We start from the raw sequence: 14002 nt of genomic DNA on the forward strand, positions 1-14002 counted from the left end.
GTACGTCTCTGTGGCGTATCCATGATAAGTTAAGGCAGACACTGAAACGGTGCATGTATTCTAACCAAATTACACTCAAAGCAAGGTCAGATAATATTCAAGAACTCTGTCATCTGCTAAACACAAAGAAAAGTCGAACCACCATATATCATCCTATGGGATTATAAGCGATTTGATAGACCCCCTCTCAACATGTTATAAACTCTAAATGCATCTTAAAAGCAAAACTAAAAATAATATGAACCATCATTAGTATATGCATATTACATAGTACACTACATAAGTCTACAAACGTTGCATTATTCAATCTCATGTTTGATAAAACATCCAAACTGAAACCGTGGCTATTCAGATAATAATTATGAGCACAGCAAACACTAGGTAGAAGAAAGGAAGAGCGGCATACAATGAACACAACCGCTGATAAAATCCAACAATAAAGAACCACCAACATTGAACTAAGTTAGGAAAAGACTCAAGGGTGGGAATTTGCTTCACGTCTTAATCCTTCTTCCTAGTATATTTATAAGTGAACTTTATCTTACTACAAAATGTTTACAGTTAAGGGTAAAATCAAACAAAAAATATACATTCTCATTCCTGTTTGATAAAATTTGGGATTTTTTACCAATACCATGCACAACACAAATGAATAACTTAAAATATAATGAAAAACTTTATACATGTATAAACATGCATAAATAGAATGTATACAAAAAACTACGTATATTAAAGTGATAATATTTATTAACAAATCACATCGAATAGAAATATAACAACTTAAATACGAGTGTTAGAAGGAATATAACTTGATGATAAACTACAGCCAATAAATATACATAATCAAAATGAATTACAATAAGATTATTATAAAAGTATCTTGATGATGTTTATCTTGACACATCAAGCTAAAATATATACAGTGAGTAATCCGTTTTGTTACCTATCCGTTATGTGAGTTATCCTTTGTAATATAATCCATAATAGCCATGAATGTATTTCAACAATGACTCTTTAAATAGTAATTTTAACACTAAACTATATGTTATTTAACTATAATATGGTATTGTTACTAAAGTTTTGTTTGTTTGTTTGTTTCATTTTACGCCTTTTCCAACAGTATTTAAGTCATATAATGGCGGGTAGTTTCCTAACTATCGTTCCTGGAGAGTTACACCAGTACTAGACTACCTTCTTCCGCGCTAAACTACCAAAGTATCTCCCGGGGATCGAACCCACGCCAGAGAGGTAACTGGATTAGAAGTCATCGAGTCTAACCCCTCGACCAAGGAGGCGGTTGTGTTAGTAAAGTAGTTCCGTTTACAATAATATATATTTTCATTCCGTTGGATCATTTTTATCTTTGCAATTCAAAATGATATTGCATGCATTACAAATTAAGTCTATTTCACACGTTCTTAGACTTTGTTTGTTGCATAGTTTGAGTTTGTGAAATACAACTCTATTTGTAAGCAAATATATGCAAGAGACAGTCATATAGTGTACTCTATAAGTATCGATTTTACATACATTTCTATTATATACATACACATGGTATATACCGACAACTACCATGCGGCGTGTGTTTGTATTTTTATATACATATTTACACTGGAAACAGTCATGTAGCGCAGTATGGTATGATTAATATATCTCTGTAAGCATATAAACCAGAATCAGTCATGTAGCATTGTTTGAGTCAATGTTATATATCTCTTACTGGGCAGATATACATCAGAAACAATCATGTAGCGTAGCTTGAGTACATGTTATATATCTCTAAATGGGCAGATATACATCAGAAACAATCATGTAGCGAAGTTTGAGTATGTGTTATATATCTCTAAAAAGGCAAATATTCTCCAGAAACAATCATGTAGCGTAGTTTGATTACATGTTATATATCTCTAAATGGGCAGATATTCATCAGAAACAATCATGTAGCGAAGTTTGAGTATGTATTATATATCTCTAAATAGGCAGATACACACCGGAAACAGAACTTCAGTTGCTCCTGAAATAGAAATATGACATCAGTGGCATACATGTATACAATGGAACTGTTGCACTCAAGAAAGGTTTGCTTTCCCACAAGTAAGAAGCAATACATATAATTTGGAAAATTCCATGCAAGTGAGGCCCTTTTCATCGTATTTAAAATATGTTTCGGAAAAAATACACTTTTTGTTTAACCACGGGAAAAAAACGCAGCCAGTCGCTGCGCAAACAAAAATTATTAACGTGCTTATCATTGTAGCTTTTAGCTTCTATTGTGAAGTAGTTTGTATATTCAAGTAATGAAATGAATTTTAAGTAGAAGAAAATCAAAGGTAAAAAAGATCAAAGCTACAGTGTATCTGTAATTTGCTTGTCGTATTTTGGATTTATCTTATAGCTGTTTATTCAATCACTGATCTGTTTTCTAGACAACAGTTCAGTTTATTCAGCAAATCGGCATAATAGCATGCCTTTGGCCAATTTAACATTTGCAAAGTGAAGAATATGGCCAATAGTAAAAGGAAAGATGTCCAATGCATGCTAGCCATTGAAATAATATATCAGAAGAGTATTCATTTATTCATTTAATCAGCATTGTCATTTAGAGTTAATATAATTGATTATTCTGCTCTAAGAAATAAAACAATCTTACCACCCCTGTTATAGCTTGTCGGCGGTGTGTCCTGATTTTTCTTATCATATTAACTACACTGACTTGTCGCTCAGCCTCTAACTTCTCAAGGAGTGAATACAAGGTACAAAATAACCCAGATCTCTCATACCCAGTCCTTTATCATTGAAACAAATAATATTATTTATAATTGTATATATAGCTTAATTATGTACTGTCTATAAAATATCATTTACATTTCTAATCTGTTAAGTATCTATTTACCTTAGAAGAATAATGATAATTGGAAAACTTATTGTTGTCTTGCAAGAAAAAATTGTCATAAAGTCTGTTTATGTCAACCTTATGCAAATGTAAGCTATCGTCTAAAACCTAAGCAAAATTACAAATTGTGAATTTTAAACCTCATGATTGTGAAAGAAATATCACTACCAGTGTTGTTTTATCGGACATAGATAACAAATCGCTGTAAATAATGTGTGCATCTCATTTGTTTATGTAGAACATTTAACATTTTAAATCTCAGTATGTAAGATAGTTCTGGGACGGCTAAAGCATTTCATCATAAATATTGTTTCACTGATTCTTGAACAAGAAAAAAAGTAAGACAGTTTTACAGCATTTATATCTTACAATTTTAATAAAATTGCAAACTTAATAGCTGACAACCAATGAGTTTCTAAAACACACACATTCTTTTTTTCTTTTTCTTTTTCAAAAAAAGTTTTCACTTCATATTCCTGATAATAGCGATTTCACCTGCAATGTTGAAATAACAATATAGGGAAAGTAAGGACAGAATTGTTTTTAACTTACAAGCAGTGAACAACTACATGTGTATTGTTATCTGTATGATGATTTACACGTTTTTCAACATCTTTGATAAAATGAACAAAGTCTTCAACAGTGTCAGGAACAGTGTTAGATTCCGCCCATTTCTTATATTGGAAATGATAAACTGTTTTCACTTCACTCTGAAAAACATGACAAGCAAATAAAGATATACTGTAACAATAAATAGTTCAGATATCCAATTCAAAATATTGATATCAATCAATATGAAAATATGCAATCATATGTTTAACCACTTTAAATTGTTTCTAAAAATGCAAACCGTTAATACGTTCACTTGTATCATATATTTTGATACCGGACGTTTGGTCTTAAATCAATATTGCTTTTACAAACAGTGAATGGAAATATTGTATTATTTTCAAAAAATCACCGAGGAACAGGACGTGAAGTGGAAGCACACTCGGTTCAAGGTAGCGAAATTGTTGCAAACCTTACATATTGGCTCATAGACATAGTCATGGAATTTTTAAACGTATTTTGTCCAGGAAAATTATTATAACATTTTGATTTTTTTTAAAGTTTTTCTATTCATTAAAGCAATGATTATGACACACTTGGTTTTAGGTTTAAGCTTTTTTCCTAGTTTCTGATTTGACGAAGTTATTGAAAACTCACCTGATCATGTAGATATTTTGAGATTTGACAAGTGACTACTCTGATCAGTTTTTCTACTTTTTTCTTAAATTATAGTTAACTAGTTGATTTATTAATAAATGAATTTATTTATTGAACCAGGTGTGCAACCACTATACGTCATTCCCCTTGATTAAGATCCTACATAAATATTATCATTGAACATCACCTTCCTTGTTATATTTCATGGTGTTTGTATATTTTTGTATGAAATATGACGTGTGTACACTAGAAGGAAAATGATAAAGATGTTAAAGACTTTCGCAGAATAATAGACAACATCACATGAAACAATTCTTTATAATCCCTATGTACCTGATTTGTATGTGTAATGGTCAGTTTTTTGACAACAAACTGCTGTTTATTTTCACATTTCGAGCTTGTTACAGTAAAGTTTCCACCCATGAATGTCTTGTTGTCAGCTGGGATATATTGGCCATCATTCTGACATGTAATACATGGTAATGTACCAGCTTGTCAACAACAAAATTAAGAGTAAAAGCACAAACGAGATATAAACTCTTAAATGAAAAAGAATTAAACAATTCTATGAATTGATCACATATTTCAGAGGTTAGTTAAACATATAAAATACTTAAATTGAAACAAGTCAAAACATCTTACATTGAAACAATGTTAAAATGGTAAGCATTAACTCAAAACAACATAAAAGATTTAAGATGAAGAATGAGTTACGATAAATTGACGCACATTCTGTATGATTAAATATTTAACGTTCGATTACTTCTTTTTGCGATTATCAAAAATGGATTTTTTCTATAAATGCACTGAATGATACTTAATATATGTACGAGTTGATTTTGTATTATTTACTATAATGAAAACTATTGAGTGATTGTTAAAATCAACTTATATACATCGCCCTGTTTAAACGGCTGATCCAGTGCAATTACACATGCGCAGTTCTGTTGATATATCATACAGACAAAATCTTCAATAGTTCCTGCTAGTGGAGATTGTGCAGCAATAAAAAAGTTTTTGGTCTTGAAACTCTGAAACATATTTCAAATTAAAACGTCATTTGTTTGATCACAAATTTTCCAACACTGCATGTATTTCTATAATTATGAATTTTTGGTTTTGAAACTCTGACCTATGTAGGTTCTCTTAATAACATCTAAGATAATTTTCAAAAACATTTCCACATTTTAATAGAAAACGAATGCATTTATTGCTGTTATATACGCAATTTATAACAACAACAAAACTAGATAAACTCATTTTATAAAGTATAAAATAGTGTTATATCAGTTTGTATTTTACTCACGCTTATAAACACGGCATTTATGTAGTCATGGCTTGAGTGGTGCGACCTTGCAACAAACAGTCTAACTCTACTGCGATTGGCTTAAAAATAATGATCAACAGTATTAAAAATATTTTAAAAATTGTTCTTTTGTGTCATTATCTGAAATGGTGTGTCAAAGCAACGAAACTTATAAACATTTTACTATGTATTTTACTATAATTTGTATAATATGGTGTATGATATGGTGTCATCAATACAATAAACTAAGAAAACGGTGACGATCTCTTTCTGAAAAAAATATTTCAACTGTTCAAATACCGTAAAGCAGGATATTTTTGCGTACAGAAAATTTCGCGGTTTTGGCAGTAATTTAATTTTAGCCAATCCAATTTTAGCGATTTTGTTGTATTTGTTTCTGTTTTCTGGTTTTTATGCCAGTTTTGTTTTTCAGATCATGCACCATCGTTACACATTTATTACTAGTATCTTAAATGATTTAATGAAATATGTTAAAAGTTAATAAATACAAACCAAACCTTCTGAGTTGTTTTCTGTTAACACCATATAACATTATAACTTGGCATTTTTTTTACATTTTAAACTTTTCAAGGGTATGTCAGAAAACATTCTGCAACTCAGAAGTAAAAAAGTGAAATTAATGAATTAGTGCTTTGAAATCTGTACATAGTTAGACGAAAAGACACAAAATATGTACCAGGAATCTCAGAATGTCTTCTATTTTTGTTGTTATGGCGTTTTCTATTTTCTTCACGATCATCTAAATCATCCTGACATTCTGTGTCTACCTCTCGCTGTAGAATCTACAAGATTGTCAAATAAAAGCTGTACTTATTTACCATTCTACAGTAATTTCATAAACATTGACCGCTTTTAAGAGTAGTAAAAATGACGAAGCAGAGTGACGGATTTTTAAGGTTTCCTGTGTTCCTCAGAAGTATGTCTTTGTTGTTTCATACTGTTTTGGTGACACTTTTGTGTCCCTTGTTGTTTTTTCGTCTACGGTAAGTATCTTTCCCTTTGCCCCTAGTTTTCTTTCTTAATTTACCCCCCCCCCCCCCCCCGTCCTTCTCTGGTCTCCTGTCCCCTTCCCCTGTGCCCTTTGACTTTTTGGGCCTATTATTTGTTTTCTTTGAGTTCCTTATCAGTTACTAATTTTTTCTTCTTATGTATGTTTTTTGTGCCCTGTCCTGTTTTTGGTTGGGATTCTCCTGGGCTTCTTGCCACTGGCTTTTGTTGCTGGATCGCCTTTCCTTGTTGATCTTGTTTATCATATTTTAAAGCTTTAGAGATAGATTTCTTTCTGAAAGGCTGTGCACGGTCAAACCTTTTTTTCATATGAACGCATTCTCATTTGACTTCAAATACTAAGTAAATTTAGATATCTCGTGGCAGAAACCAAACACAAAATTAATATTTATAGACTTCTTACGGTGAAATTAATTTCCCGACAGCAATGATATGTAAATAATGTTAATAAATGTTCTTGCCTGGTACATATCTGTGAACTTTTGTTCATCTGCTTCATACACTATTGCCTGAATTGCCTCTGCAGTAAGAGTTTCACAATCAAATGTAAGTGAATGTACAAGAGCTTTGTGGAGAAACATGTACTGCTCCTGTTAATCAAGTAATATGTTTCTTTACTTTATATAAGTATATAAATCTATGAGTGAATCATAATGGACAAAACTAAACTGAATACATACAACATATACGTGGTATCAAAATAAAACTTTATTAAAACGATAATATAAACTGTCTGCAACTGATAAAAGATAAAACTTACAATGTCCCATAAATACACATTGAATCAAATATTACATCTCTACATATCCACTCCAGCACCTACTTGAAAGTAAAACTGTAGTTCATACTTTGACATTTTAATTTGACACACATATTACAACATAAGCTTCAATGTGTTGTCTACTATGATTATTTTAAGCAACTTTTCAGACACACGTACAATAATATGATACTTACACCTGTTTGTACCATGTTCACCCTTTGTCCTCGCATTTTGTTGACGCAATTAAACACATCAACGGAGCCTAAATCCTTGCCTTCCTCCGTTAGTATGTCTAAAGCAATGTATGTGCCGGTCCTCCCCACACCAGCACTTTGATAATATGTTGAAACAACATTATTTAAAACATCAAATACATTGCATTGATAGATTTGCAGGAAAACCCAAAATGAAATATTTCTTCTTATATGAAGCGATGTTATTCTGTTTATTTATAAGCAAAATCAGATTTAGTAACTTATTTTAAATGAAAAACATTAACAGAGATGCAGGAAATGTGGACAAAACAATATATTTTAACAAATCTTGCACAGTGAGTTACCAGTGTATTATCTAAAAAAAATTTAGAAATAGCTATTTTTATAAATAGGATTTGTTCTTATTGGATAGTTTACTATAATTATGTTTAAAAGATCAACATACTTATTATCTTACTGCCATTTTACATTCCAAAACTATTTAAATACTATTAAGCTTCCCTGTTCTGACTGCAGTCACTATTTATTGAAGTTAAATGAATTGGTTAGCCAATACCAACAAGCAATTATCATAGTATTGCAAGTCCCCTACCGGTAAGAACCCCATCAACATTCTGAAGGGCCATTGGCCATTCACTTATGTTTCAATTTTTCTCTATTTTAAGTAAACTTGTTGGAAAAGTTCTTTAAAAGTGATCACAGGAAACAGTTTTTATGAACAGACAGACAGACGGACTGAAGGACACTCTAAAGTTAATATTTGAAACATCCCTGTTACCAAAATATAACATTTTAAAAGCAGGAGGAGATAACTCTTGAATTAAAGATGCAATTTCATAAAAATTTTCAGCTCTTTTTGACTTATCACAAATATTGTTATATTTGCCATGTTTTAAGCCTATTTGTTGCCAAGGCAACTGATATTTTTTCAAAATAGGATGAACAGATAAGACATGCATAATCTCAACACTGCTATCTACCCATATGTCAAGTTTCATAAAAATATTTCCAGTACTTTTTGAGATATCACTGGATTCAGTTTATGTGTAAAATTTGCCATATTTTCAGTCTATGTGTTTGCCATAGCAACCAGAATTTTCAACATAGGAAGAAAAGAAAAAGACGTGCATAATCTCAACACTGCCATCTACCCATATGTCAAGTTTCATAAAAATATTTCCAGGACTTTTTGCTTTATCACTGGATCCAGTTTATGTGTAAAATTTGCCATATTTTCAGCCTATTTGTTGCCATAGCAACCAGAATTTTCAACATAGGAAGAAAAGAAAAAGACGTGCATAATTCCAAGACTGCCATCTACCCATATGTCAAGTTTCATAAAAAGTTTCCAGTACTTTTTGCGTTATCACTGGATCCAGTTAATGTGTAAAATTTGCCATATTTTTAGCCTATTTGTTGCCATAGCAACCAGAATTTTCAACATAGGAAGAAAAGAAAAAGACGTGCATAATCTCCATACTGCCATCTATCCATATACCAAGTTTCATAAAAATATTTTCAGTACTTTTCAAGTTATCGCGGGATCCAGTTTTGTGGACGGACGGACTGACGGACTGACAGACAGACGGACGGACGGACAGACGGACAGACGGACGGACAGACGGACGGAGGGTAAACCTAAAGTCCCCTCCGGTAAACCGGTAGGGGACTAATAAAAGTGAGAAAGTTATGTTAATATAACACTATCATATGTTCATTATCTGATCAACATTTCAGAACAGCAATCTACACAAATTAACCAATATGCTACTATAATACCTGCAGTGGGCTATAACCGGACCTCCTAATGTAACAGGAACTGACTTCACCCTCTGTCTGAACTCTACAAGACTTGTCACCTCCTGGGGAACACCTTTATCCGGCCAGGCTGTATAGTGTAGATGTACCACATTTCTCTCTTCTTTTTTCTTATGAACAAAGACAAGTTTGCTTATGAATTAGTAAAGAGAGTACATTTAACTTTTTTAGAACTTTATTTTACAAAAATATGCATGTGTAGTTTGAAAAAAGTCGAAAGATTAGAAAACATTTGACTGCTGTTGTATCCTAATAGTCTAAAATAAAAAATGTTAAAGGATTAAAAATACCCTAAGACTAAATGAAAATGTAAGAGAATAAAAATGTTTTATACGTAAGTGATTTAATTTTTCTTGTTGCTAGGGAAAAACTGCATATTTTCGTGTTGTTAATTTGACCTAACTGATATCTTACATTTATAACAACTCATCTAAAGGAAAATAATCAAATCAGATATTAAAAACTATCAATACACGTTTTTCGCCCCTAACCTATATCTCAATTATTGATTTGATGTTTCTTTTTTCTTTCATTTTATTACTATAAATCTCTAGAAATGTTATTTATACAGTTAACATAACGAGACCTTTGCCTTAAATATTTTTAATATCTGGTGCATTTCTAAAGGCCAGGTTTTGCCGGTATCTTTGTTATTTATTAAGGATACCTGCACAGTATATGAGTAATGACAAGGAATGTAGTAAAATATTTTCCCAAAATAATTGTAATCAGAACAGAAACTTATAATTTGAACAAAGTTTTTTTATGTCTAAAACAAAGAACAAGGAAAAATATCAAATCTGCATCAGTTTACTCATTTTACTTCATGTTTTTATTTTTTGTTTTGTGAATGAATCACGTTATTGTTCAGTAAAAATCTCAATGACAGTAAATGTGCTATTGTTTACCCCATGGATACATCGTCATTTATTTTTAAGGTTTTTTTTCCATTTAATTACCTTCGAAATGGTGAATGTTCTAACAGTGTATTCTGCAAACTCTTCAACACTCCGACATTTTACTGTAATCTGTCCATACAGTTGCTCTTCATCCGAGTTTGGCCAATACTTCTCACATTTCATACCCTTACAATACAGAAACAGGTCATACTAAATTTCTACAGGTAGCAAATGCGTTAACAGTATCGTAACGTATGACTAAAGAACTTATAGGGAAAAAATGAAGGCACTAGTGATGGTTTGGTATCATAAAATTAAAATGATAAAAGAGTTTTACATTTAACAAAAATAGCCTTTTATTCTGTTCATATTCAATGTTATGTGAGTTACATTATAGCATCATAAATAATAAAGCATCGTTTGGTTAGGATCTATCATCCATGCTTAATATTCCAGGACCTTAAATTACTTTTACTAATGGCAGATTGACGTAAACTGCCTTTAGCGATTATTTACATCGAAAAACAAAAAATGTTTTTAGAAAATGTAATCATGTATAAATGTTAAATGAACGGTAGCTGGCATTTATCACAGTCGTCCATGAATTGGCTGAAACAAACTGAGACTGTAACAGTTTTAATTATGCCGTTTCGGGCGTTTTGGTGGAATTCCGTTTCTTCTCTTTTTACGCGGATTCTGAAATTCAATCACAAGCTTTAAAGTGTAAACTTATTCAAACTGTTCCCATGATATTAAGAAATTTCGAGCCTTAAAAACCTCTTAGGAAAGGTAAAAGTGAGATTTGATCAGCATATCATTTCGAAACCTTTCCTTTGTAAAGATCAGGAAATGTTGGGTACTAAATCATATAGACTTACCGAGACCTCTCTGAGATTAGTCAACATTACAATGATCTCAGACCTCTCGTGCCAAACCATCAGCCAGAAATTGGAGAATTTATCCGTGGTTTTTGACGTCGGACCTTTTTATATAGAGTATTACAGTTAATAGAATAAACACATGCAAAAATAGAAGAAGTTGTCATTTTAAGTTGTATTAATTTTTCTTTTGTTTATGTCAGTTTAAACGACATTAAAGGGTTAACGTGTTTGATTAAAAAACTTCCTTTCTTGTTAGCAAGTCCTTTTTATGTCCTCGTCAGTGTCTCGTCTTTTACATTCAAACAATGCACAGACAGATCTGATCTAATAATATGATATTTTATAAAAGACGAAAATACCTTGATTGTATAGGGTATTGTATCGTTCAAAAAATAAAGTTTCGTGTAAATGTTACCGGGTTTGTCAAAATAAACATAATTAGTTTTACATAAGTAAAACATTTATGTAACACCGTACCGAAATGACATTTATATTTTCAAAAGATCTATAGCTAATGTAAAGAAATGAATAGAAAGGTATACAAATTGAAGAGTTTTATTGGATGCAATAATGTTAACTACATTTACTTCCTCGTGAAATAAGTAATTTTCGCACAGGTGAAAAAAGAGATATTGTCATTAAATGTGTTTGCAAATTATGATTTTTTCATTAAAACAATTTATTCCCTGCACGTACACATACCCGAGATGTTTTCGGATGATTATAGTAATATCACAATAAAATGATTGATATAATGCAATAGAAAAGAAATTACTGATGTTTAAAGTTTTCTAAAATGAAATACGGTAAAATAATTAATTTCTGAAAACTGAATAAAATTGTTGCCCTGAAAAGAATGTTAGATATGGCGAGATGACTCTTATGTCATTTTATTAAGGGTCTTGTTTTCGAGTTTTCTGCCATTGAATATAGATCTACTATAAAGATTATATCTTGATGTAATATGTCATTTCAGTGGCAAATAAGTTATATTCAAATGTGTCAACCATGCATTCCAAAAAAATATGAGTTTAACAAAGGTTTATATTTTAAAAAGAAAATAAATATTTTAAGAAGTAAACATACAAACTACTACCAAGTCATCTACAAGAAACACATAAATATATTGAATTGTTTTCTTTGATTGATAATTATTTGCCTTTAGAAAGAAGAAAGTTCAAATTCATTTACAAGCTCGATGACCTACACTTTGTTTTCGCTTTATATATATTTGTTATCGTACTGAATGACCATGAAAAGTTTAACTAAACTTAATAATACAATTGTCATTCTTTATGTAAGGATTTATTTCACATCTTATAAAATATAACCAACTTTCAGCGTTTGGACAGCGTCATATTCCAAATGAAATCATTATCGGCTCCAATCTTATCAACTTAGCATAGTTTTCATTTCCATAGTCCAAATAAATCTATATCAAATGCATTTAGCCTCCTTTTTAATTTGTAAGGTAAAAGAATCATATCAATTCCTTATTGTCCTTGCAGTAACAAAATTCTGTCCAACTGTCAAAAATGTAAAAAAGAGAGGTTATTATCCATTGTTGAGAACAAAACTGAATCTATTGGTTTTGTACATACTAGCAAAATCTATATCAGACCCGGCTAGCTTCTCTTCCAATATAGGTTTGACATATGTGTACTCGTGCAATATAATTTAGTATAAGCATACGCCGTAAACTGACCTATCTTTTGTATTAAATATAAATATTTGATAAAGTCTAAACTCAAACAAATATGTGAATTTACTATTTAAAATACTTACCTAGAGAAGCAATATAGGCCTTCTTTTTGTTTTTGTATCCCTAACAAAAGATATCAAGCATTAATACTATGAAACTCGTACGATACTTGTAATTCACTTTATATTCAAAAGAGTTCCTATGGACAGTACTTATATAGAATAGAGAAAACCAGCAAGGAACCATAAACATCCCGCCTAAAAATATATTAAAATAGAAAACAATATATGACTTGTACAGGCTGCACATATGAAGTTAGTCATACAATTATTTGTTTCATGTGAAAAGTCTATATAAATTATTTCAATAATCATCACATTGAACCTTAAGAAGGGACTAGCCGAGTAAATTTGCGCCACAAGACCGATAAAACGCATAAAATGTCATATAAGGAATCATAGAAAAAGACAATTATTAATAGTATTTCTATGGTTAGCTCTGGTGTTCCATAAATGATTGAATTTGGTGTAAAATAATCAATAAACAATTTTTCTTCAAAACAAATGTGAAATTGATAGCAATCATTATGGTAGTTTAAATTTTTTTTCTCCGTAACTATTTGCATCACTCCATCACATAGCCGAAACAAAAGCATCGATTCTGTGAACAAATCATAATAAACACATTGAAATACAAATACATCTAAAACAGAAAAGAAACAGAAAGTTTATATTTCCCATTCATTAGTTGGTAAATGAAGGGTAATATGATAAAATTATTCTACCAATGGAGAATAAACAATACAAAAAGAAATCATATTTTTGGTAATGTGTCCAGTTGATTTCAGATCGCTTTCCAATGCAGAGATAATTAACAGTGCTGTTTAAGATTATAATGTTTGTAAAGGATGAATTTGATACGGTTATTATTATTCATTCCATACTTTAACTGTTATTCTAACACGAACAGCATTTTTCCCCATTGAACATAGAAGTACAGAAAGTGTGTGTTATTATGCAACAGATGCACAGTTTGACGTTCTATATTTAGACATGTGACATAATCATTACACACGTGACGTAACCACTAAACATCCGACGCGCTGAAAAAAGGTACAGAAACAAATAAGGCGCAAATTGGCTTAACTATCAAGTACGGCAACATTTATTTGTTGATGTCGTGTTAGAATCGAAATAATATATCCAAATCAGTGATTTTATCGCTTGATAACATCACTGTTTGTCGTTCGGATGCGCATCATTATATCACTCGGGCTACGCCCTCGTGATA

The 14002-nt window shown here is 31.1% G+C and overlaps 1 protein-coding gene across 1 annotated transcript in view; it reads right to left on the reverse strand.

Moving 5' to 3' along the window:
* Nucleotides 1-792: 792 nt before the first annotated feature.
* Nucleotides 793-14002, reverse strand: part of LOC132755579 (uncharacterized) — a 35439-nt gene continuing 22229 nt past the window's right edge. Inside the window, exons 13-25 of the mRNA XM_060746464.1 lie at nucleotides 12796-12835; nucleotides 11008-11111; nucleotides 10190-10315; nucleotides 9192-9340; nucleotides 7392-7527; nucleotides 6896-7024; nucleotides 6103-6208; nucleotides 5406-5485; nucleotides 4996-5130; nucleotides 4433-4561; nucleotides 3446-3603; nucleotides 2651-2786; nucleotides 793-2014 (exon numbers count right to left, since the gene is read on the reverse strand). Of these exons, the coding sequence (XP_060602447.1) occupies nucleotides 1937-2014; nucleotides 2651-2786; nucleotides 3446-3603; nucleotides 4433-4561; nucleotides 4996-5130; nucleotides 5406-5485; nucleotides 6103-6208; nucleotides 6896-7024; nucleotides 7392-7527; nucleotides 9192-9340; nucleotides 10190-10315; nucleotides 11008-11111; nucleotides 12796-12835 (1506 nt within the window). The 3' untranslated portion in view covers nucleotides 793-1936. The remainder of the gene's footprint in view (nucleotides 2015-2650; nucleotides 2787-3445; nucleotides 3604-4432; nucleotides 4562-4995; nucleotides 5131-5405; nucleotides 5486-6102; nucleotides 6209-6895; nucleotides 7025-7391; nucleotides 7528-9191; nucleotides 9341-10189; nucleotides 10316-11007; nucleotides 11112-12795; nucleotides 12836-14002) is intronic.

This window comes from Ruditapes philippinarum, unplaced genomic scaffold, assembly GCF_026571515.1.
Source record: "Ruditapes philippinarum isolate M1 unplaced genomic scaffold, ASM2657151v2 ctg5851_1_1_1_1, whole genome shotgun sequence".
Taxonomy (NCBI): domain Eukaryota; kingdom Metazoa; phylum Mollusca; class Bivalvia; order Venerida; family Veneridae; genus Ruditapes; species Ruditapes philippinarum.